Source organism: Diadema setosum, chromosome 14 (genome assembly GCF_964275005.1).
Source record: "Diadema setosum chromosome 14, eeDiaSeto1, whole genome shotgun sequence".
NCBI lineage: Eukaryota > Metazoa > Echinodermata > Echinoidea > Diadematoida > Diadematidae > Diadema > Diadema setosum.
Window position 1 is genome coordinate 22231425 of NC_092698.1, and position 26075 is coordinate 22257499.

Sequence of the window (26075 nt, forward strand, 5' to 3'; positions counted from 1 at the left end):
GTTTACCTACCCCCCCCCCCCCCCAAGAAGAAAGATAGAAGAAGAAAAAAAAAAAAGCTTCAAGGTAAATAGAATGACTTTATATTGGATGTGAAATTGTTTTGACATTTTGTTCTTCCACCTACTCCCACAGTTATGCGCCGGCAGCCCCAATGATCCAGTACAGCAGCAGCGCCTGCGAGAGGCGGCCGAGGAACTGCGTGCTGCCACCAACGCTGCAGCAAACAACGCCCTCAAGAAGAAGCTCATCATCAAGCTCGAGGTAGAACAGTGTTGTCGCTTTTTTTGTTTGTTTGTTTATTTTAGGTGACAGAAACTTTAGATTTTACTCCATCCTGAAGCCTTTTGGTAAAATAGTGTTCAGCTGAATTGATGTCATGATGGCATTAAAGGATTGGATACTCAAACTCACAAATGTATGACATTGATACACTGTATGTAGAAAAAGAATGGTCACTTTTGCTTATGAAACACCATTACGACAAGTGCTTTATCATTAATGTTACATCCACTTTGGAAACAATGTGGTGCATCGCTTTTCTGAAAGTGATATACACTTTATCAGTTTTTATCATTTTGCCATTTTTATGCCTCCGCCACGAAGTGGTGCCGGAGGCATTATGTTTTTGGGTTGTCCGTCCGTCCGACGTCCGTCCGTCTGTACGTCCGTACGTCCGTCCGTCCGCTTTCGTTTACGCAATAAGTTGAGTATTATTTGCTGGAATTTTATCAAACTTGGTCCAAGTATGAAGTATGATGGGGCAATTATTTGATTAGATTTTGGGTGATATCGGCTAAAGGTCAAAGGTCAAGGTCAAATCATGAAATTGTATCCGTTTACGCGATAAGTCAAGACTGGGTGGAGCAAATTTCACCAAACTTTGTTGGAGGATGATGTATGATGGGACAATTACTTGATTAGTTTTTCAGTGAAATCGGACAGAGGTCAAAGGTCAAAGATCAAGGTCAAATCCTAAAATTTATCTGTTTACGTGATAACTCGAAACTTGATGAAGCAGCTTTCACCAAACTTGGTCCAAGGATGATGTATGATGGGCAATTAGTTGAGTAGATTTTAGTGACATTGGCAAGAGGTCAAAGGTCAAAAAGTCAAGGTCAAATGCTACAAATGTTGCAATTTCCCCCCTATCTATGCAATGCCAGAAGGTATTTTCTTGAAACTTGATGTGGACATGTACTACTGCGTAAGGATTCTCCAGAGAGAATTTTATGTCATAAGGTCAAAGGTCAAAAGGTCAAAGGTTAGGTGAAAATGTTGCAATATTACTTTTCTCGCAAATGGTACGATGTATCTTCGTGGAACTTGGTACATATGCATGTACTGTCTGGCATGGATTATCCAGGGAATTTAGGGGTCATGGGTCAATAGTCAGGGGTCAAAGGTCAAGGTCAACTCCTCAAAATTTTACTATTTCCCTCATATACTAGTGTATGCAATGCTTGCAATGCTTAGTTTCAAAACTTAATACATGCATTACCTAATGGAGATTCTGCGGGAAATTTCGAGCCAGAAGGTCAAAGGTCAAAGGTTAAGGGTCAAAGGCCAGGTTTCAATGCCCCCCCCCCAAAAAAAAAAAAAAAAAAATCTATTTTGTACTGTCATCACACTCTTTCTTTGTACCTTGGAAATTACTCAATGCATAAACTTCCCCCAAATTCCCCAAATATGTGTACCTGCACTCTTAGAAAATTATATAGCAAACCCAGTTCAAAACATTTCTGACAAACCTGTCATTTCAATATTTTGCCAGTTATGTGAAACTATCATGGATCACACATTGTGAAGACATTGTACTATACGCCTATTGGGAGAATCATGCATTATGGCGGAGGCATCAGTCACCATAGCGACATTTCTAGTTTCATTTATGAGTCTAGTGCAAGCATGCACATTTGAATTAAAGTAGCTTCATGATCTATGGTTTCTGTCAAGTTATATTTTGTATCACCTGATTGTTAGATGTCAAATAATACCCCAGTGTTTAGGATGGAATTTTTTTTTTCATGGTCAATGAAGAGGATATTTGTATTCAAGCAACTGCTCAGCTCTAGACCAGGGGCCCATTTCAAAAGAGGTCGGCGGATATTTGAGGTTGCAATGATTGCAGTTACTATGGCAACATCAAAAAGGGAACCAATCAACAGGGAAAATTGAAGTTGTTGCTATGGTTGATGGAATTATTGCAAACATCAACGGGACCTAGAAAGATGTAGAATTGCTACAGACTGTTTGAGGACACTACCACCGTCCTCAATCTCAAATGATAGATAGCATTTTTGTGTGATGTTTCTTTCCTCTTGGGGCAGTGATTGAGTTTTCTTCATGTTTTGTTCACCATTCTGCCCCATCATACTCCTCTCCCTGCAGACCTGCGCCAAGCAAGCCGCTGCCCTGGCGACCCAGACCATCTCCGCTGCCCAGGGGGCGGGCCCAACCAACAGCAACTCAGCTGCCCAGCAGGCACTCGTGGATGAGTGCAAGGTGAGTAGAAGGGATGGGAGGAGATATCTGTGGGAGACAGGGGGAGAACAGAGAGACTGTGGTTACTCTGTATACGCCATATATTTCGCGAGTCTAAATTTTCGCGAATCGGGAATTCCCGACGATTTCGTGATTGGTTAAATTCGTGATTGTGGAATCCTGTAATGAACGGAGGAGTGTATACGCGTACGTCACATTCACAGCGGGATCAGAGTCCATATTTTCGCGTGTCTTTAATTTCGCAAATAGCACCTGACTCGCGAAATTCGCGAAAATAAAAACCTCGCGAAATATTCGGCGTATACAGTGTATGGGACAATGAGAGAGATGCTGCTGATTCCCTGGACCCGTTGAGGATGGACTGATTTTGCTTCAACATGCATTTCCCGTAGACACCTGCCCGAGTCTACTCCGGACTCGTCCTCGACAGGTTAAAGTTAAAACATACATGTAGTACTCAGAAAGGCTCAAAATTCATCTTCCACCATTTGGAATTTGCTTTGCAGTGTATCAAAAAACTTACCAAGAAACTTGTGTGGCTGGCTGACACGATTTGCTAGGATAATGAGTTCTGAAGTATTTTGAGATCATGATAAAAGTTAGTGTAACCGACTATTCCTGAGGTGCCCTCCCCTTTTCGGTACTGGGTAGAAAGAATATAATTAGCATGTGATGATCTAAACAGAACCCTAGCAGTAGTATTGAATCGCATGCAGCTAACCAGCTTCGAATGCAATCCACTTTTGCACAATGGATGTTGCTGCTGCAGTGGTCTGATATATTGTAATCAATGTAATTAATCATAAAACACCACATAGCAACCAAGAATAGGAATGCTCTGAGATTTCAATACTTTCGGCATACCTTTTTGGGTAATATTTTGCATTTTCATCATTAGTTGACTGTAAACCCTTTATCACAGTGTTATTTGTCATGCAAAAGTCTTCCTTTGGAGCAAAAATCACCAGTTTCTGCAGTCATGTGGGAAATATGTTTCACTTTAACCCCATTGATGGTTGTCATGGTGATGACAAAGATGTTATGAAGCCAGTTGATGTGAGATTGGTGCTTGTGGTAGAATTGATGTCAAAGATAATTACAATGTAGCTGTTCGCATCATGACGGCATCATTTGGTGATAGACGTCACAGGCAGAATAGTTGAGAATGACAGAGACAGGAGACATACAGAGATAGATAGATAGATAGATAGATAGAACGACAGGAAAAAAGGTCAATGCATCACAAGATAATCTCAGATGAGATACAGAATGTAGCGTACTAGTTTTATTGCCAGCTACATGTAATTTTTTTTTTTTTTTTTTTAAGCAACCAGTCAGAATTTTGTTGTGTTGTGACTGTTGTGGTGGATTTTTTTAGGGGTGTTCTGCAGAATTAAAAAATGACCAGCTCATATCGTGTGTGTGTTCCGTCTTGTTCTCGTTGGCAGGTTGTAGCCGAGCATCTTCCAGCCCTGATCCACGGGGTTAGAGATTCCGTCAACCAACCAGACAGCTCCAGGGCCCAGATCAGCCTCATCAATGCCAGCCAGAACTTTGTCCAGGTATGCAGGGTCCCTGATAGAAAAGAAGAAAGCAAAACAAAACAAATTAAAAACTTTTTTGATGGTGTGGTAGCCTAATTAGAAGAAAAGAAAAAAAAAAAGAATTAAAAGAAAAAAAGAATTGTCAAACTTTGCAAACTGAGTGGTATTATCATGTTCAAAGGAGCATGCAAGCAAAGAAATGTTTTGAAAATTATGATGTCATTATTAAAACACCTATGGATGTTGATATACAGTGTTGTACACTGTATCTTTCATCACCCGTTGTAATGTAGCCAAGTCCATGGTAACATTGTAATATCTTTTTAAGAGAGAGAATTGATTCTGGAAGTTGATATTCATGGTTGAATCTGTTTATGAAATGACGATTAGCTTCAGTGTTTAGTATAAAAACAGTAACGATAACAAACAAACAAACAAAAGAGGAACCACTAGGTTTGCTTGATGTCCCATATGAAGAAATATTGGACAAGGACAAGGAGGTGAAAAAAAAGTTCTGTTCTCGGCTTGTGATCAAGTGAAATTGACTGAAATGATGCAGCAGTATGACTCGTGTGCCCACTCTAGAAATGAAAAGGTATGAGCATCTTCGTGAGTGTTTTTCTTGTCGTTCATAAATTGTACAATTCATGGTTGAAACTGATGTTTAAATGATGTCAATTTCCCCCTCCCAATATACACACAGCCCGGCACAAAGTTGGTGACCGCTTGCAAGCAGGCTCTCCCGACTGTCAACGACCCGGCTGCTGCCATGCAGCTCAACAACTGCCATAAGAACTTCAGCGCGGCCCTGGCAGAGCTCAAGAGTGTCGCATCCAAAGTAAGTCACAGGTTTTTGCAGCAATTTTCAGGTGTTTTGTTTCTGTATCTCGTTTTTACAGATTTTTTACCTCTTTCTCAATCAATATTGCCTCTTAAAATCAGCTTGCCATGTTAATCTTTTGTCTTTTATGCGCATTTTTCATTTTTTATTTATTTATTTTTTTGTGACTCATCTTGTATATGTGCATCTTACCGGTATATATCTCTTGGCATTAAATAGGACATCATCCTTTCCTTTTGACCAGGTTTTACAATGCCATATGTCTGTCATCACAGCAGAACGCTGTGTGTGTCACAGGGAGGAAGTAAGCTATATGTAGGGTCCTCGTCTAGTGCTTCCGGCCAATAATTACCTTCAGCACATTAAAGTCTAGATTTAATTGTCACCTTTGCCCGATTGGAATTTCTGCACCCATTTTCGGGCGCTTCATTTGGCCAGGTGACGTCAAACTCGGCGAATTGCAGGAAGTTTGACCTAATTGTTTTGAATGATGCTTTGGTGTGTACTGACAGCAAGTGTTTATAGGAAATTGGGTGTAATCATGTTTGATGCTGTAATCAAATGCAACAGCTCTTCAAAGCCTCAACCCAAGTGGCTCCAAGGATTATGCATGGTATCATGACCCTGTTTATAATATATATAGCAAGGGATAAATCTATTAAAGGAGACATCAAAGCTTGTCATACCAGAGCAACATACACAGAGAAATTTCAAGTGAATGACAAGTTCTGACTTGAAAAGAAAATAAAGTATGACATGAAAATGATCAGCAATGAAAATATGAGAAATGTAGAAGGAAGTATTACGAGGAAAAAAAGTGTACTATACTATTTGGATCTTGATTGTGCAAATAAGGCATTTACTATGATATTGCAGTTGAGGGGTAAAGTGAGAAAGCTGCACACTGTTGTGTGCATGTGAAATTGAAATTATATTTGTCCCACTTATTTACATCTGTGTTGGTATTTCTCAGCATATTCTGCCTTGAGCAAGTTTGTTTGATGCCGAATAAATTTTGCTGGTCCACACTCTGAAATGAAAAAAAAAGAAAACCCAACAAAAAAATTTAGCCTATTCCTTTCAAGATGCCTTTGTCTTGTGAAAGCAAAACTAGTGCTTCAAAGTTGACAAATATGCATCCATGATCCATGTGCCTTGTACTGAATCCTCTCCTCCTCCTCCTCCTCCCCTCCTCCTCCTCCCCTCCTCCTCCTCCTTCTCCTCTTCCTCCTCCTCTATTACCCCCATCCCCCCAGGCCCAGGAAGCATGTGGTGCCATGGAGATCGACAACGCACTTGAGATGATCCACAGCCTTGAGGACGAGCTTGACCAGGTCAAGCGGAATGCCCAGCAAGGGAACCTCCATCCGCTGCCTGGAGAGACGGTAAGGGTGCCACCGCGTGGTAGCCATTTGCCATTTTTATTTTATGTTTATATACTCTTACCCTTTTCATCTTGCAGACTCGACATCTTACACACACACACACCGTCATATTACAGGACAGGCACACACACAGCATTTCCCTTTTGTGCAGTAAAACACACAGGCCTATCACATCAAGTCAGATATGACAGTATTAATCAACTGAAAGGAATTACTATATAACCTTCACTTCTATGATGACTGAGAGTTGTTTGGAACAGTGACAACTCAAGGATATCTTGGAAATACACACCTGCTACTCTGTGGTCTTTTATATTATTCTCATACCCCCTATTTTTTTTTCTTCTAACTTTGCATGATTGGATTGTTTGAGGTACATATCAGCACAGAGTATTTGTGTGCATGGAATCTGTGCATTTTCCATGTTCTTACAGTCAACTCAACCGAAATCTGGAACACTGTCACATGTAATCACAGCAGTCTCTTATTGTTATGCTGTATGTGATGCAAAATACAGAGCTCTTTGTATATTTGATCAAATTGAAAATAGTATCAGTGATCAGTAGCTGGTTTCATTTTTTTTTTGATTTGTCTTAATCTATTTCTTCTTTTTTCATCACTAAAGAAGAACAAATTCTCCATGATAATTGCATACTTCTTTTCTTTTTTTTTCTTTTTTTTTTTTGGGGGGGGGGGGTTCATTGAATTTGGTAACTTTATTAGTTGTAGGAATAATCACGCTGAACCTTTGCTGTGTAAAAGCCTATATCTGTCTCACTTTAAACTGCCCCACCCCAGAAGAGAGGGGAGTGTTACAGATTTCAGGTCAAGGGTTGACTGTACTCCTCTAGCATTTTGCCGTCAGCATGTGAGTGCATTTTCCAAAGCATCGTCAGATTTAGAAAAAAAAACAGATTGAAGTTTATGCCTGTACTTTTTTTGTAAAGATATACTTGCATTTCTGTCATATAGCAGTGTTTTTCTAACACTGTTCTATTCTGTCAGGACCTGGTTGGGTGAGATGTTTTTGTTTCTTTTCTTTCGTCTGTTTGATGTGTTCCTTTAAAGGTAGTCAGAAGTGCTATATATACTGTACCTTTAAATCAGACAAACAGGGATGTCCCATGATACATTTTGCCAATGGACATCATGCATGAATCTGAATTTTACCCTTGATGCACTGTATATTTTTTTTTTTTTGGGGGGGGGGGTGGGCAAACAAATTTGTCAGTTGAGAAAAATAGCATCATGAGCAAATTGTTTCCAAAGTAAACCGTGATCAGATGGATGAACATCAGGAAAACGGCTGCAATGGATACATTGATTATCAAATTGTGAATGATTTGATCTTACTATATGTTTTGTGTTTGTCTTAATTGTTTGATGTTTCGTCTGTCTAAAACACTTACCTTGAAGTTGGCATGATGAAAAAAAACAGTTGGCTGTTGTTGATAATTTTGTCATGATTAGATTACACAAAACATATTAACCACGCCTTCTGGTATACGTTTCTGACTAATTTAAGTCCCTGCTGTTGTAAACCTTATCCATTCCCATCCCACTTTCTCTTCACTTACAAAATTTATACAATTCACAAAAATGTTCCTCATTCCAACAAAATATTCATTCGCAAATAATAATAAAAAAATATCTGAAGATGTGTTTTTATCACCACAGTATATTCAGAGTAATTTCATTGTTATTTTGATTAAATATTGGCTCGATATACTTAAATTCTGGTATATTTATTGTACCAAAGTGAATCTGAATAACATTTGATATATTTGATTATTCCATACCTGTGAAATACAACATGTATGCCATTGGTGAAGACACAAAATCTTGATGGTTTTGTTTCCATTGTTGATGAATGCATGAAAACCATTAACCGTTTGAAAATATTCATGGCACAGAAATACATGTATTGATTGAGACAAGTTTGTATATGACACATTTTGTGATATACACCAATGTACAATGTACTCATTAAGGTGTTTGTTGAAGCCCCCAATATAGTGAGATGGACTCTGTTGTGAAGTACAGTACAAGAATATTTCTTAAATGTCACTGAAACCTCTGTCCATGCACATTTGAGCAGTCACCCAGAATGTACCAGGTACAGTGTATATATCTATTCCTTGAAGGTATCTTTTGTTGAATAAAGATATTACTCAATTGCTACCACTACTCAAGTATTATTAGGGCAATGAACCCCCTGATCCATAGCTCTCTGTCCTATTTCAACTAACCAACTTATATATGTATAACTCTTTTCCCTCCCTTATGAATGAACCCTTCCCATCTCTATCAAACTTTATCTTTGACTTGCATCAACCACCAAACATCACCCCACCCCCTATTCCTCCTCCCCTCCCTCCTCCCCTAAAATAGCCCGAGACCTGCGCCGCCCAGCTCAGCGCAACATCCAAGGGTGTTGGCGCGTCCATGGCGCAGCTGCTGACCGCAGCCGCCCAGGGTAACGAGAACTACACGGGCATGGCGGCCCGGGACACGGCCAATGCCCTCAAGAACCTGAAGGGGGCGGTGAGGGGCGTGGCAGCCAGCTCGGGCGATGCGGAGGTGCAGGAGAGCATCGTGGACCACGCCAAGGACGTGATGAACAAGTCAGCCAGCCTACTGGAGGAGGCTAAGAAGGCTCTGCAGAACCTGGACGACCCATCCAACCAGCAGCGACTGGCCCAGGTGAGTCACATTGTTACATAATAACAGTCATATAGTCTTCTTTTCCCAGGATAGTACTATTGGGTGGTTTAGCACTGTGGGGTAGTTTAAGTACTTTTGGGTTGCAGGCAATAGTTGAATTTATGCCCCCCGATATCAACCAGTCAGAATCAATGTTTCATCAAATGAGGTACATGTATATGAAGCCCACTATATCTCTCTGGCTGTGGGTTTCATGCTTGTAGTGACATAAAATAGTCCTTTGGACCTCACCACCCAACATTTACCAAAGACACTGAGTGGAGAATGGTGCGAGAAATTTCACTCAACATCATTAATGTAATAATCATAGGCATAAGTGAGCTGTGATTGATAAGGTTGAATTCCTCTATGAGATCCATCCCATCTTGTAGCAGGACATGCTTGTGTTCAGATTTGCAGGCCCTACAAATGTACTTCTGTACATTTAACAAATTTTCATGTATGAGTGGAAAAAGGTAAGAGTTTCAGTCAACAGAAAAAAAAAAAGCTCTTTTAGTTTCATTATCGATACATTATTGTGCTTGGATACTCCCTCTTGTATAATTTTACTCATTGATGCTTTACACTGATGCTTTAGATAGTCAGTGATTTTTGGTGGATATGTGTATACATGTATTTGTTGCAGGACTCCCGAGAATAATAGTGTATTAACCACTGATGGAGCTACCCTGGGTAAAAAATACTGAATAAATAAATAACGATTAGATAAATTATATATGAAGACTTTACTGGCAACCAGGTTAAAAGAGAAAAAATATGGAAGTATAAAAAAATGTGATAAAGTGTAGAAAGAGATGTAAAGAGGGGTATTTGTCTGATAGCATTTCCTTTTCTGCTAAATTACCAGTTATCAATTGATTGGAATCTGGTCTGTATTCATTCATTTTTTTTTATGCCTCCGCCACGAAGTGGTGCCGGAGGCATTATGTTTTCGGGTTGTCCGTCCGTCCGTCCGTCCGTCCTTCCGTCCGTCCGTCCGTCCGTCCTTCCGTCCGTCCGTAATGAATTTTGTGGACAAGGTAACTATCGAAACCTTTTGAGGTATCCTAATGAAACTTGGCCTGTATGTGTATTAGGGGGTGAAGTTGTGCCTATCAACTTTTGGGTGCACATGCTCAAGGTCAAAGGTCAAAAGGTCAAGGTCAAATACATAAAATTTCACTATTTCCACCATATCTATTGAATGCCTGAAGATATTTTCTTGAAACTTAGTGTATACATGTATTACCCAATTAAGATTCTCTGGTGAAAGTTTGGGTCATGAGGTCAAAGGTCAGAGGTCAAAAGGTGAGGGTCAAATACATAAAATTTCACTATTTCCACCATATCTATTGAATGCCTGAAGATGTTTTCTTCAAACTTAGTGTATTCATGTATTACCCAATTAAGATTCTCTGGTGAAAGTTTGGGTCATGAGGTCAAAGGTCAAAAGGTCAGGGTCAAATACATAAAATTTCACTATTTCCACCATATCTATTGAATGCCTGAAGATATTTTCTTGGAACTTAGTGTATACATGTATTACCCAATTAAGATTCTCTGGTGAAAGTTTGGGTCATGAGGTCAAAGGTCAAAAGGTCAAGTAGAAATATTAAAACTTTTTTCTCTGTACCTTGGAAAATTGTTCAAGGTATCTTCATGGAACGTATAGTATATACATGTACTGACTGATTATCTAGAGAATGTAGGGTTCATGGGGTCAAAGGTCAGGGGTCAAAGGTCAAGTGCAAGACTTCAAAATTTTACTATTACCCTCATATTTATACAATGCCAGCAGGGTTATTTTTTTACACTTGGTGTATGCGTGTGTAACCTAATAGAAATTCTCTGGAAAGTTTTTTTTTTTTTCTCTTTTTGCCTCAAAGGTCAAAAGGTCAAGTATCAATTGAAAGTGCTGAACTAACTTTTTCCTCCATACAATGTATCTCGGAAGTGGCTCAAGTTACCTTGAAACTTAGTACATATTATACATGTTCTACCTGAAAGTAATTATCTCATGAATTTTAGGGTCAAGGGCCAGATGAAAATGGTAACAATTTACTATTCAATTCAGAAATTGCACTTTTTCTCCACACCTGTACCTTGAAAATTACTCAATGCCTAAATGTATGAATGGTTTAAAGTCAAGTTAAAGTCCTTAAATCCCTAGATACATGCTCTCCTATTCATCCAATTAAACCTACGTCAAGGAAGGTGAACATTCAACACATTTGTGACAAACTTGTCATTCCAATATTTTGCCAATTTTGTGAAAATGTAATTACACAGTGTCCACATGTACTATCTAGACCTATTGGGAAAATCATGCATTATGGCGGAGGCATACCAGTCGCCATAGCGACATTTCTAGTTTGTTCTTCACAGTAGTGAGCAGCACATGTATCATAGATTATTGCGTAAATGCAGTTGTATGAAATTGAATTTCACCCTTATACATTCAGGGAAAGTTGAAGCATAGCTGAATGATGACTGCCATTATTGTCTTACTGGAGATGCTTAATTTTTTTGTGTCATTGTTATGGTGATTACAATAATGGTATGATAGTTAAAATGATAGTGATGATGATGATGATGATGATGATGATAATTGAAGTAATGATGAGTATGGTGATGATGATGATGATGATGATGATGTTGTTGGACAGTTTATGGTTGTTGCTGTCATATTGATGGTGTGAAGGGTTTTTAGATTCTCAAGCGTACTTTTATTCCATCATTGTCATTGTCAGAATCCTTTTTGTAATCATCTCTCAAATTTACTCACAAATTGACACAACATTTCCTCTCACCAGGTGGCCAAGGCTGTGTCAGTGGCCCTGAACAACTGCGTCAACTGTCTGCCTGGTCAGCGCGACGTGGACAAGGCCATCCGCGCCGTGGTGGACTCCAGCAAGGGTCTCATGTCCGGCAAGGTAATGACAGAGTGGCTTGGGCAAAGACTAGCAATATGTATTATTATTTTCATCTTTACTACTGTTTGTCCATTTGGCCTGCCATAGTTGTTGAGGCCTAGAATATAAACTCCCTTTGTTGAACATTGTGAATGAGCATTTTTCACTGCATTTTTGTGAGATACTCCTTTCATGTTGCATCTTGATGTGTAATAATGCACAATAACTGTTTTGATTTTTTTTTTTAACACTACTGGAATGCTTCTATACTTGATTTCATCTTTCAAAAGTAACAGTACTGCAAAATGAATATATATGATATATATATATATATATATATATATATTGCCTGCATTTCTTATTCATGCATGACCCAATGATTGCAGAGTCTCAATTGTCGACATTTTGTAATCCATTCAAATGTTTTGTGTAAGTGATGATAGTAGAAGAATTGATGTGTTCTTTTTTACTTTCTGCAGCAAGTTTAAAACAAGTGTCTTTGACAATGAGTTTATTCCTTGAAAAGATGTTCTCTTAAAAAAGTGTAAGCTGAAGTTGCTGTGCACAGAAAGTAAAAAAAAAAAAATTAAGTGTTGTGGCCCTGTCCAACAAAAATGGCAGTTCAAGAGAAATATTACCATACTGCATACAGTGGATATTGCCCAGCAAATGTGGTATTTAACAAACAAAATTAAATTTGGTTGAATTTGAAAATCTACAATTTCTTATAAAATAAGAAATTTGTGTGGTTCATAAAACATCCATGTCATGGTTGACACACACGGAAGTATTCTGGCACCATGATTTGGAATCCTAAATCCTAAATTCTGCAGGGGGCAGGGAGGATATCGATTTTGAAACCACATAGGGCGTGGTGGTCCAAAGCACTGCAATATACCAGGAAGGTACCTTGTCACTGGTTTTGCTGTTGACGACTGTGACACCAGTGAAAGTATTTGTCAAGCATCATTGTGTCAACTACTTTGTTTACAACAGACTTGAAGATTAGACAGTATACTGTATACGGCAAATATTTCGCCAGGTTTTTATTTTCGCAAATTTTGTGACGAAATCAAAGACACACAAAAATATTGACTCTGATCCTGATATGAATGTGATGTATGCATGTACATTTCTCCATTCAGTACAGGACTCCACGATCGCGAATTCAACCACTCGCGAAATCGTTGGAAGTCCTGATTCGCGAAAATTTAGACGTGCTAAATATATGGCGTATACAGTACTTCTATTTGTGTGTGTTGATATTGCCATGAATGTTTGCCTGACTGCTCACTTGATTTTTCAGAGCACAGACCCTGTCTTATATTTGTGGAATGTAATAGTTTGTGTCATGTTTTGTCATTGTGATTTCCAAATAAGGAGGACGAGGCACTGGCAATGGTAAATAACAACACCAAAAAGAAAAGAAAGACTTGAAGATCATTTATTAAGTGACCTCTCATGCACTCAACATAGAATCAACAGAAATCATATTCTAAAAATGTCTGTGTATCGTAACACGACGCACATTTTTCCCACGTACCATTATGCCAATCATATTCTGATTTCTGTAACAAATGATTTGTTTCTTCCCACTGGTTCTATTTTTACATGGGATTAGTTATTTTCAACAGCATTCCAGTTTCACATTGCTCTGTATTCAAGCTTCTTAGAACTATGTGCTATATACATCGTACCAAATATCTTAATTTCTACATCACGTAAAATTACAATGCGCTTTATTTCTCTGTTAATGATCATTTGCTTCTTGGATTTTTCCATGGAAACGGGATTAATTGGTTTTTTTTTTCCCCCAACACTCGCCAGTTCTGTAGCAGTTCATATAGGCCCTGTCTACTTCTTTCCACTTACGTCTGTTTCTGCGCGGAGAATTGTATTGGATGGGTTTTGTTTTGTTTTTCTCACTTTTCCTTCGAGCGTTATTTTCTTTTCCCTTCTTGCAAACTGGGTTTTATTTTTTTCGTTATCGTTTACTTGTTGATTTCTTCCAACCTTTACTTGCTTACTTTTCGACATGCACCCACATATTAGATGATGAAAAAAGCTCAGGAGAGATATGCGATGGTATGTAGTCACTGGTAATTCTTGGAAATCACACAACAGAACTCCACTGGAGAAACCGTTTCATTTCACATACTATATCAGTGTCCTTTATTCAGCTATACATAAAACATATAATCCTATCCACTGTATCCCATAGCTCTTTGTGCCACCATCCTGTTGCTCTGTATAAGATTATTCTATCCTGGTTCTATATTTTTTTTTTCCTTACTCAAGTCTTGTGTCTGGTGTTATTTGGCTTTCTGTAACAACTGGCACCACATGCCGCATCAAAGAATCTGTCCGTAATTGTAGCCTAATGTGTGAAATCATTTTGAGTGATGTTGCAGTCAAAATAGCTGTGCGTCTCTTATGCATCAAAGCGCAATCAGTGGGAAACATTCGACATGCCATCTGTGTGTGTCAATTTCTTCTTTATTTTCCTTTTATCTCCTAGTCACTGTCAACATTCCAAAAATTATTTGCAATATCTTTGTGTCTCTCTCTGCTTTTTGTATCTCTTCACATATGTGTGTGTGTGTTTGTGTGTGTACAATGTATGTTAACATTTCTCATATTAGAAGCTCATTCAAAGTAGAGGTAAAATGTAAACTGTGAGATAGAATACACAGTGCCCTGAAAATGTGTATTACATTAATCAGAATGCAGTGAAGGTTTAGACAAATAAAACCCTTCTATTACTGCCCTATGATATGTGTTTATTACTTAGATACATGTAGATAGGTAGATAGAAAGATAGATAGATAGATAGATAGATAGATAGATAGATAGATAGATAGATAGATGTAGATAGGTAGATAGAAAGATAGATAGATACAACCTGTAGATAGATAGATATAGATAGGTAGATAGATAGATAGATTAATATCTAATGATTTAGACAAGTAGGTGACAAGGCAGATACATACATTGTAGATAGATCATTAGTTATTGGTAGATACATGTAGGTAGAATACTGACCAGCTAGCTAGGTGGATACTGTAACATACATGTAGTGAAGAACATTAATTTATTGTGTGGAATGCCGTGATTCACATTCTCTGTTACCAACATGAAAATATATTAAAAAAAAAACTTTGCCAACATTTTGTCCTTTGTATCAGCCATGTAAATTTCAATATATAGTGAGTGGAATCTAAATAAGTAAAAACAAAAACAAATACAAATCACACAAATTTTGGTCTTGCAAAGTTAGACACAAAAAAAGAAGAAATTTGCAAAAAATTTCACACTCACAGGAGATTGATCAGAAAGATCAAGAAGTGTTAACACGATATCCAGAGCCTATGTTTGTTTGCTGTTTACCAGTTGAATAGGGTATGTGCATGGCTGAGATGTCGGTGAACTGATTATAGGGTGAAGAATGTGACGGAACTTTATCAGGTACAATGTATATATCAAATTATCAGTAGTCCTTAGAAGACAAAGTGAGGTTAGGTGCCAAAAGGTTGTTCCAATGAACCATTTTCCCTTGCAATAAACGGCAGCAACTTATCTCACTACGATAAACACTCTGAGAAAGTAACAACAAAGAACAGAACAGTTTCAAAATCTTATGCAAAGCTGGGAGGAGGGGGAGGGGAAGGGGAATGAGAGAAAGAAAATCCAGAAAAGCTATCTAATGGCAAATTCAGGAAATTTGACCTCTACGCGTGTACGTTTTGTTGTGTGAAAGACTTTGATCCCCCAATATTTCAGCTCTGAATGACTGATGGAATGGCAGTGTTCACTTGATTGAAAATGAAGATGAAATAGGTTTTCTAATGTGACAGAGGACATTGCCATTCACTTCTTGTATTTTTGTGCTGGACAAATGAAAGAGCAGTGCTGCATGATTTGGTCATCCTTTGCAAAGTTTGCTCAAAATAGATGATTCCCTTTGGACCCCTCCCCCCCCCCCACCCCCTGGAGATTTCTCTGTTCATCCCAGGTTGAGTTATTTGTTTCCCCTTTTGGGGTGAGGGGGTTGTCACACAGAAGAGGAATGAGAAAAGGGAGTTGTTTTCTTTTTCTGGAACAGTAATCCAGTACCAGTCCTAGGCCCTCCTGCAGTACAGGCCCCCTTTTGAGATCTCTCGGTCAAGTGTGAAAGCAGATTTGAAAAGGAAGAAGAAGGAAAAGAAGAATGAAGAAAATAGTACATCGTGCATCACGCACAGAAGTGAAAATGCAACCTTTTTTTTCTGGAATGATGAATACCTCCTTCAAAAGATAGAAAGAAAGAAAGAAAGAAGAAGAAAAAATTAACCCAAAGTACAAAAATAGAAAGTTTAACCATGGAATATCTCCCAATCAGTCCCTACCAGCCATGTCCAGTACATGTGGTCAAGATTTTGTGTGTAGCAGGGCACCGTGTGCCTTGATCTTACTGTGAGTTTGTTCGGATACTTTGTAGTTGTACATGTAAGCTGTATAAAGGCAAGCAAAAGTGTCTAGAGAAAGGTCAGTATGTCGTCTTTTTGAATCAATTGTGTAATAAGTGACTTTTACCAGCATATTACCTAGTGATAGAAGAGATTATTACTGCCCAAGGTATGTGCATCTTTTAATGACATTTGGTATTAAAGTTTCCAAGATCACTATAGGTTACCTTTTTAGCAATATTATTTGTTCTTAAAATGTGCAACATTTTGTCATTTCAAGTTCATCTCCTAATCCATGATGTTGTGCATCCTACAAGTGAAGGTTTTCATTTCCCATTTGTATGTGCACATGTATCTTGTCTTCTTTTGACTTTTGATTGGTTGTCTGTTTATATGTTTGTTTGTTATGTTTGTTTGTTCTTTTCTCAATTTTCATTTGCCCGTTATTGTTTATTTTGTTCGACATTGCTGAGTGTGTTTTCCTCTCCTTTGTCATTGTAATTATCATTTTGTATGTTTTTATTCTTTTCCTGTCTCTTTCCATGTATGTTTGCATGTGTCCTACTACTGTGGCGACACCGGTACTTTCTCCGCACCCTTAACCCACATCGGGACTTGATCTCTTCACCTTCACTTCCGTGTCCATCACCGCCATGTGAACCCAATGTCCTTGAGCCTCCTTTCCCTATCCATTCATTTCCCCTGCCCATCCCCCTCTTTTCTGCCTTTTTGTCTATTTTTGACTCTGCCTCTATCTCCTACTCATCCTGTATCTCTCGCTCATCTTCTATCCCTGACTCTTCCTCTATCTATCTCTCTCTCCTCTACTTCTTGCTCACCTTATATCTCTCACTCATCTTATCTCTCTCATCTTCTACCTTTTGCTCATCTTCTCTCTCTGACTCTTCCTCTATCTCTTACTCATCCTCTACCTCTTGCTCATCTTCTATCTCTCACTCATCTTATATCTCTTTCTCATCCTCTATCTCTTGCTCATTGTCTATCTCTGACTCTTCCTCTATCTATCTCTTATTCATCCTCTACCTCTTGCTCGTCTTCTGTCTCTCACTCTTCATACTATCTCTCATTCATCCTCTATCTCTCACTCTTCATACTATCTCTCGCTCATCCCCTATCTCTTATTCATCCTCTATCCCCACTCTTTCTCCACCTCTTACTCGTCTTCTGTCTCTCACTCTTTATACTATCTCTCTCTCATCCTCTATCTCTCACTCTTCATACTATCTCTCGCTCATCCCCTATCTCTTATTCATCCTCTATCCCCACTCTTTCTCCACCTCTTACTCGTCTTCTGTCTCTCACTCTTTATACTATCTCTCTCTCATCCTCTATCTCTCACTCTTCATACTATCTCTCGCTCATCCCCTATCTCTTATTCATCCTCTATCCCCACCCTTTCTCCACCTCTTACTCGTCTTCTGTCCCTCACTCTTCCTCATTACTATCTCTCATTCGTCCTTCATCTCTCACTTTTTCTCTGCCTTTCCTCCTTTGCCTCTTCCATCTTTGCATTTCTCTTGTTATTTCATCTACCTACTACGGTGTGTGTCTCATCTTGTTCTGAATCATTTGATTCTCTCCCCGAAATTATATCATTGATATCTTTTCCTTTCTTAACTCCATGTATTACCTTCTACATTTCCTGGAAACTACAATGGATTATATTTTCTCTTGATCATTGATCTTTCATCCTCTTTCCACGCTTTCCCTTATACTCCTCTTTCCTTCCCTCTTTTGTCTTGTTCTTTTCTTACCACGTTCTCCATCCCAAACCATCTTACCTCCTTTTGCCCTGCATTCTGGTTCCTGTTCAACCATTCATTCACTGGGCGTAAATTGTTGCCATAGTGGCTTGACCCATGTACTCGCCAAAGTGTGGTCATGGACGCAATGTCCCCAACGTCCAACATTTCTGCGGAAGAGCTGGAATCTCTCTTCGCAAGTGTATGTCAGTGTTCTCACATATTGCACCATTGCATACTCTTCCTTTGGGTTTATGTAGAAAATTCATTGATTTTTTTTTTCCTGTAGTTTTTTTTTTTTCTTTGTTGCAGTAAGCAGTGTAGAACAGAAGTTGAAATCACCTATCACTGCAGACATTTATCATCTGCACTTTTGTGACATAAACCCTTGACTGGAAGAATCGAAACACATCTGAGCAGGTTGTGTTTATGTCCACAAATGTCTTGATATTTCAATTTGCTTGATGACAAATAAAGAGATTGATATGGAAGTCTGATTTTGATTCTAATGATCAATTTTTCATCACAACTGCTCGATGGGTTTGACCTACCCATGGTTGAGTACAATGCGTGCACAGTTCATACAGGATATTTGTTTGGTTTTAGATACTTTGGGCAACGAAAGAAAAGTTTGCATTCTGCCATATTACCATGGTTTGACTCATTCATTGTCCTCATTTCTTCTCCATATGACTGTATCACAAAATCATTCTTCTGTGCAATATCCCAGAATGGATCAACTGTGTCTTTTTCAGTTGTACTTCCATGTGGTAGTAATCGTAATAGTCATGTTCTAGTGAAAATTCATTCATGTGCATTCAATTTAGGAGTCTTGACTTGTACAGAGAAAAGTGAAAAAAAAAAGGACATGTATGACATTCAACATTGTTTTACGGTCAGTTCCGCCTGTATGTCTTTGACAATCATGTTCCAAATGTATTGTATTTAAATGAGAATGTTCGCTGAATGGCTTCAAGTTGCCTGTGTATTGCTTTTATGCATTGTGTCAAGAGTGCTGGATATAATTGACAGTATGCTTTTAATTTTGTTAGTGGCACTCTGAAATATTCCACTCTCCCTCCCAATAGAAACCAACAGACACTACACACAGATCTCTCTACTTCTAGAACAATAGTAGAATGTCACATTATCTGTTCTCATCGACTCAACACACATTTTTTTGTTTCTGTGTACACTAACCTCATCATAATATAATCTCTCACACACAATTTACATGTACAATGCACTTCACTTTTCTTCATAAATGATAAATGTGACCTTTTTTTTTGTCATTTAGAAGAAATTTCAGGAAAGAGCCACTGATTAGAATGTTTGACAACAGCCAACGATTTCCCAGCAATGCACCTAGTGCTTTGCTGGGATATATAGTAATTTATCTCTTACTAAAGTCTTGTATAAGTTTAAGCCCTCAACTCACTGCACTTCTTTTCTCTTTCAGATACATTGTATTTGTCATTTTTACATTTGATATTGCAAGAATATGTGATGGAAGTCGGGGGATGAGTTTTCTGAATATTTTCGGCTAAAGCATCTTGTCATGATGAGAAAACGACGAGTTGAAGTTTGTAACCGATCAAAATTGTTGAGATGAGATAATGTAGAAGTGGCATATAAAGCAACAACCCAAAAGGCATACCAATGAGAAGCCAGATACACTGTTTATTTGGATAAAATGACAGCAAGCATTCCTTAATTACCTAAGAGGCAGATGTTTGGAAAAGTAGAGGAGAACTTTTTATGAAACTGTCAATGATGTGACTGATTGTAGTGATGCTAATTCAATTTTCCCGTTGTATTTTCCCTTCTCCCCCTGCCACCTCCCAATTCTCAATGTCTGTACATCTTCCTTGGCTATGTGTGCACAACACCATGTGTGTGAACACCCCTCCCCCACCCTATACTTCCCCTCTTGATCCAATCCTAATCTCCACGTATTCTACCCATATTTCAACATACACCTTGTATGTTGGATACCCTGCTTCACTTTCCACCCCCTACCCCCTCCCCCCCCCCCCCCCACCTTTATTACTTGAACTGGACCACTTCGGGATGGGGTGTTAACCCATCAGCTGCCGGCTGGGGAGCACAAGAGTTACCCTGAGCACCAGAACAGTCTCAACCGAGCGGCCCAGGGCCTGAATGTGGCCAGCGGGGAACTGGTGGTTGCAGCCCGGGGCACCCCCGAGGAACTGGCCATGGCAGCCAACGAGTTCAGCCGGGAGTTCCAGGACCTGATGGACTCTGGAATGGGCATGGCCAGGACCGCATCAGTAAGATGATTGAACTCTTTTTCTTTCCTTTTCTTTTTTTTTTCCCCCACCATATCTCAACTCTTGAATTTGTTTTTACGTGACTTGATAGCACGGGGTATTTCCAGTTTAATTACCAGATTACTGAACTGGCCACTGTGATTGGATTGAATCTAATGAAGGGACAGATAATTAGATAGGTAAATGATAAATGAATACATGGAGAGATGAATGGATAGAACATTGATGCATTCCAGAAGTGAATTGAAATTAAATCACTTTACCAAAGCACTCCTACAAAAATGCATCTTTCCAAATTTGCTTGTTTTGTTTTTGTATGATTTTTCCCCCTGTAAAACTCATATGGAATTAATCACAGATCATACAACATCCTTCCTAATGAATGTTTCACTACCCAAAACTGAATAATATTACCATAGACTGTGTACAATGTGTACACTAGTAAAGCTGCATGATTCAGTCTGGACCTTTTACCACCATTTTTATACTTACCAACACCAACGCCAATTTCAGTATGTAGGACTAATATGAGAGTCACTGATGCTCTCTTTCTTTGCAGGCGGAAGCTCAGAGTAATATGGTTGGTAGTCTAAAGAACATCTCAGTCTCCTCCAGTAAGCTGCTGCTGGCTGTTAAGGCCATGTCTGTGGACCCCAACGCGCCCAATGCCAAGAATCTGCTGGCCGCTGCAGCGAGGTTAGTTTGGTTGCCATGGTGATGATGTTGCTTGGATAGTGACTTAGTGACATGTCACTGCATAAATTGGGAACTACAATGTAACAAAGTGTTCTGATATGATGGTAGCATGAAGATATTTCATATGTGTGTAGCTCAAGTTGACCATCATACACAGTATCATTCCCATGTTACTTTCTACTTGGATCCTCATCAGTTCAGGTCTTCTTTTGTTTTGATTTGGCTACACTAATTTCTTCTTGATAGATTCTGTGTTCCTCCTGTTGCTTTACATGTAGGAAATATGAGCATTTATTTTTGATCTTCAGGTTTTTGCTGCAAACTTGAATTGCTGTAGCTTGCGCTCCTCTGTTTGAAACAATTTAATACTGACATATTTTTGTCATATACTTGATAGATTATGGTATTCATTCTGTACTACTCCAAGATAATTTCCATCACTCAGAATGCCATGATAAACAACCAGAGATCGGTATTTTTGCTCTGTGCATGCAGGCAAGTGACAGACAGCATCAACACACTGCTCAACACCTTCATGCAGAGCGCCCCCGGACAGAAGGAATGCGACAACGCCCTCCGCAACATCCAGGCGATCAAGTCCATCCTGGACAACATCAACGAGCCGGTCAACGACGCCACCTACTTTGAGTGCCTGGACGCAGTCATGCTCAAATCCAAGGTGACTACGATGTTCCTCGCGTGGTGTTCACAAAGTCATTTGCTTGATCGGAGGTCATAGGTCACATCATGCGAGCAACTTGCACATGATAGTTTCAGAACAGACATACCATGATTAGTCCTGTCTCTTCACTTTCATTGTTTTGAATTAGCCAAAGAGAGACACGATGTTAAGTAATCTCATTATAGAACCACCACAGAGTAAATCTCACATTCACACACAGTGTATGTTATTATTCTAGAAAGAAAACAAGACCCTCTTTCTGATGTCTTTTACATTTTTGTTTTTCCCTTGAACGACGCTGCTCGTTGACCGAGTATCTTCCTCAAGTCTGTAAAATGAATGTAGAAAGGATCTCGTAGGGCTTGCTGACACCTGTCTGTGTGTCTTTTCTAACTTCTCTTTATTTTTTTTGTACGACAGGACCTTGGTGAAAGTATGGCTGGCATCACCCAGAACGCCAAGGAGGGAGAGCTGGAAAAATTCGGCCAGAGCGTCGAGAGGGCGGGCCAAGCTGTGTGCGGTCTCACCGAAGCCGCTGCTCAGGTGAGATGGTTTACCCTTCCCGAAAACTTTCCTAGCTACTGATGACATCTGCTTGTGTTTTGAAAATAACGAGCAATCTTAAATAATTGAATATTGATGTATTCATATACTCTGTTAATAGTCTTTAAAGCTGATATTTATTCAATTAATATGCGGTGTTCATCACCTTTGATTGTGGTGATGGGATTTCATAAACTTTGTTGTGATATGTTTGTGTGAGCGTAGTGACATTTTATGTTGAGGAAATTGCAGTTTTCATTGATATCTGAGGACATCGTGATGAGTGTCTGGTGCACACAAGTATAGCGGACAAATGCATTCAACCTTCAATAATTTACATGGTGCATGCCATGTTGGTGCTACAGTAATTTACCCAGTATTTTCTCGTTTTTCTATGCCGCTTTTGCTGCAAACAGTCGGCTTACCTTGTCGGAATCTCCGACCCATCGAGTGTGGCCGGTAGACCGGGGCTAGTGGACCAGTCCCAGTTTGCGCGAGCCTTCCAGGCTATCCAGTCGGCATGCCAGAGTTTGCTGAACCCAGACAGTTCACAGCAGCAGGTAAGAATTAAGTCCCAAATTTTGAGGGATTCATTCCTTTCTTTAAAAAACAAACAAACAATATATGATTGTGCAGAATAAGATACTGCCCTTACACACATATATACATTGTACATACACTCATGAACACAAACACACACATAGATACATGTATATGTATGCATACATACATACGTACTTACATACATATATACATACATACATTAATGGGAAGAAAGTATTAGATTTATAAAATTTGGTTATTCTCAGGCATGATGATAATATCAATTATAATCTTTCACACAGTACTGGTCAAATATTGCTCATTACCTTCAGAGTCCTTGATGGCCCAATTGAGCATAGGGAAAAAAAAAATTCTACTCGTGGTTGCTGTTTTTATTCACTTGCCCACGTCTCATTTTCATCCAGGTCTTGGCTGCGGCTACCGAGGTAGCCAAGCACACCTCTGCCCTCTGCAACATCTGCCGAGTGGCTTCGTCCAAGACCAGCAACCCGGTGGCCAAGAAGCACTTTGTCCAGTCCGCCAAGGACGTGGCCAACAGCACCGCCAACCTTGTCAAGAGCATCAAGGTATGGAGACAAAAGTCCACAACATGTACTGTACAAGAGGAAATTGTCAGTGTATGGAAATTTTTGCCCATTTTCATACTACGTGAAACTACCACGAAAAAAAAGTGTGCAAATTCTTTTCCATGGTGTTTTTATATCAGATATTTCGTATGTTAGATCTCAAGGTACATGTAGGTATGTTATAGGGGTGTAAACCATTTTGTTACTTGTAGTTTTCTGCATGTTCGCTAGTCCTATTGTGCGGGGGAATTAGTTGCGATACGAATTAGTTACCTTGTACTGTAGTCTGTGCTGCCAAAAGACGTTAACTATCTTGGCAATGGTGAGCTATTTGAAGTGCACGCTCATTTATTGTAATGTCCGCAAAAGTAAAAATACATGGAATTCATCTTACCCTGCTGAGGGCAAACAATTACTAGCACAGAAAAAAAAAAAGTCAGCATTTTCAGTACCTTGTGATCAAGTTTAGTGTAGTGTAGAGGAAGCCAGAGGAAAGGGAGAGGAATAATGTGTGATACTGTCACAGTGTTGTCGTGCAGAAAGTTCTAGCTGTGCTTTTGATGTGACTCCTTTGCCATGTATTGGCCATGTTTATATCCTTCTATGGGAGGTGGGGGGAGGGACTTGCAGTGAAGACAGTTGCCACGGAGAACGGCTCTTGACCGCATCACAAAATTGAAAGTATCCTTTGAAGTATGAATTTAAGTGCTATGCCAAGAGAGCCTTCTACATGTACATTCAACTTTTATTCGATCTTCTGTTCCCGTGACAGGATCTCGATGGAAACTTTACCGAGCAGAACCGCAAGAACTGCGGCGAAGCGACGCGCCCCCTCGTGGACGCGGTTGAGAGCCTCATCACGTTCGCCAGCTCTCCAGAGTTCACCAGTGTGCCTGCCAAGATCACACCTCAGGTAAGCTGGTCGAGGACTTCTTGAAGAAGTGAGCGAATACTACTCTCTGTTTTATTTTAAAGCCAAAACATAGTTCTGAGAAGGGCTCAAAATTAATTTTCCTCAAATTAATTCTTCATCACTTGGAATTTACTTAGAATGCATCGAAAGGGTCTACCATAAAACTTACCTGGATGATGCGATTTGCTATAAGATGATGAGTTGCTTTGGACTCTGTTGAGATCAAAAGTGTAGAATAATTTAAGTTGTAGTACACAACTTTTTTTCCAGAAAAACCCTCCCCATTAGCATTGTGGACAGGTAAAACATAATGCGATGATCGATCATGCCCTTACAATCTTATTTTCCAACAAGCTGCATGCGATTCACTCTAGCATGGAAACTGATTTCAGGGACTGGTGAGTGGTGTAAGATAGACAGTGCAAAGTTTTGTCTTTACCATTGAGGGAAGTGAACATGCAGCCCTTTACAATTTGTACCTCATCAAAGCAGAACTTGCCAGATTTGATTGAGCAGCCTCAGAGAATGCTGTACTGTCCCATGCCTGCATAAACAGGAAAGTCCACCCTGAAAGTTAGTTTTTTGCGGATAAGAGCAGAAAAATTAGAGGAACAGAACAGGGAATATTTAAGGAAATTCTGATCAAAATTGGGATAGTTATGATTTTTTTTTTTTTTATCAGTCAAGTGTGAATTGGCAACTCCATGATGTACAATTATGGTGTAGCTTGTGAGCTGACTTTTAAGGGTGTATGTGCGAATTAAGATTTATATGATGGGGAAAATGAAAATTCCTTATTTCATTTCAATGAAGGTGAGATGTACATATGTGTGACATCACAGAAATGTAAATTTATGTCTGATTGATAATGACATCGTAAAATCATAACTTTCTCAGTTTTTCTTGTAATTTGCTCAAACCTTTCGCTGTCCCGTTCCTCTAATTTTACTGCTTCTATTCACACCAACTAATTATCAGTGTGGACTTTCCCTTCAAGTCGTATATATTTTTTTAATGATTTGTGTGAAATGATCCTCAAATTGGCAGGCCCGAATGGCCATGGAGCCCATCACGACAGCGGGCAAGCGCATGATCACCAGCTCCAGTGCCTTGATCCAGACGGCCAAGCCGCTGGCCATGAACCCCAAGGACCCGCCCACCTGGCAGCTGCTTGCCAACCACAGCAAGAACGTCTCAGATTCCATCAAGGAGCTCATCGCATCCATCAGGTGGGTGAAAATGTTGGGTTTTTTTTTTTTAATCTCTTCTGACTGAAAAGAAGGAACTGTTTTGTGCTTGCTTTTGTCATAAATTGTAGAAGTTGATTGAAAGTTTTTGTGGTTTGGTAATTTTTTGCACATTTCATGTGACATGAAACTAAAAAAAAACAAAACAAAAACTCAAAATGATCAGAAATCAGAACAAAATATTGACCGTAAGAACATGGACTGAAAACTTTTCAATAAATCATGGCGCAGTAGAGGCAATCAGTCAATGAGCAGGGAAAAGCCGATCAGTCAATAAACACGCTAACGGAGAATGCCCAAAACTGTTGGCAGCAATGTGTCCTCTACAAACCATGCACAATATGAACACAAGCACATTCACAAATTGTACACACACAAGTCAACACACACAAGTTTTACCCAAGGCGTGGCGCATGCTCATCGTTGGGCCGGGCCATCGCTAGCTAGCATGCTATTGCTTCATCTCTGAGTCTATCA

The 26075-nt window shown here is 39.4% G+C and overlaps 1 protein-coding gene across 5 annotated transcripts in view; it reads left to right on the forward strand.

Annotated features, from left to right (window-relative positions):
- The window catches only part of LOC140237434 (talin-1-like), a 182951-nt gene that overhangs the window by 113719 nt on the left and 43157 nt on the right, over nt 1–26075 (forward strand). For 2 of the 5 annotated variants that reach the window (XM_072317361.1, XM_072317357.1), the window contains 16 exons: nt 134–262; nt 2390–2503; nt 3952–4065; nt 4751–4885; nt 6145–6273; nt 8665–8976; nt 11790–11909; nt 18203–18298; nt 20187–20387; nt 20947–21083; nt 21579–21762; nt 22186–22308; nt 22725–22868; nt 23277–23438; nt 24211–24351; nt 25399–25580. In XM_072317361.1, coding sequence (XP_072173462.1) covers nt 134–262; nt 2390–2503; nt 3952–4065; nt 4751–4885; nt 6145–6273; nt 8665–8976; nt 11790–11909; nt 18203–18298; nt 20187–20387; nt 20947–21083; nt 21579–21762; nt 22186–22308; nt 22725–22868; nt 23277–23438; nt 24211–24351; nt 25399–25580 — 2423 coding nt within the window. Of the gene's footprint in view, nt 1–133; nt 263–2389; nt 2504–3951; nt 4066–4750; nt 4886–6144; nt 6274–8664; nt 8977–11789; nt 11910–13940; nt 13974–18202; nt 18299–20186; nt 20388–20946; nt 21084–21578; nt 21763–22185; nt 22309–22724; nt 22869–23276; nt 23439–24210; nt 24352–25398; nt 25581–26075 lie in introns of all 5 variants that reach the window. The other 3 variants (XM_072317359.1, XM_072317360.1, XM_072317358.1) reach the window with 2 other exon arrangements.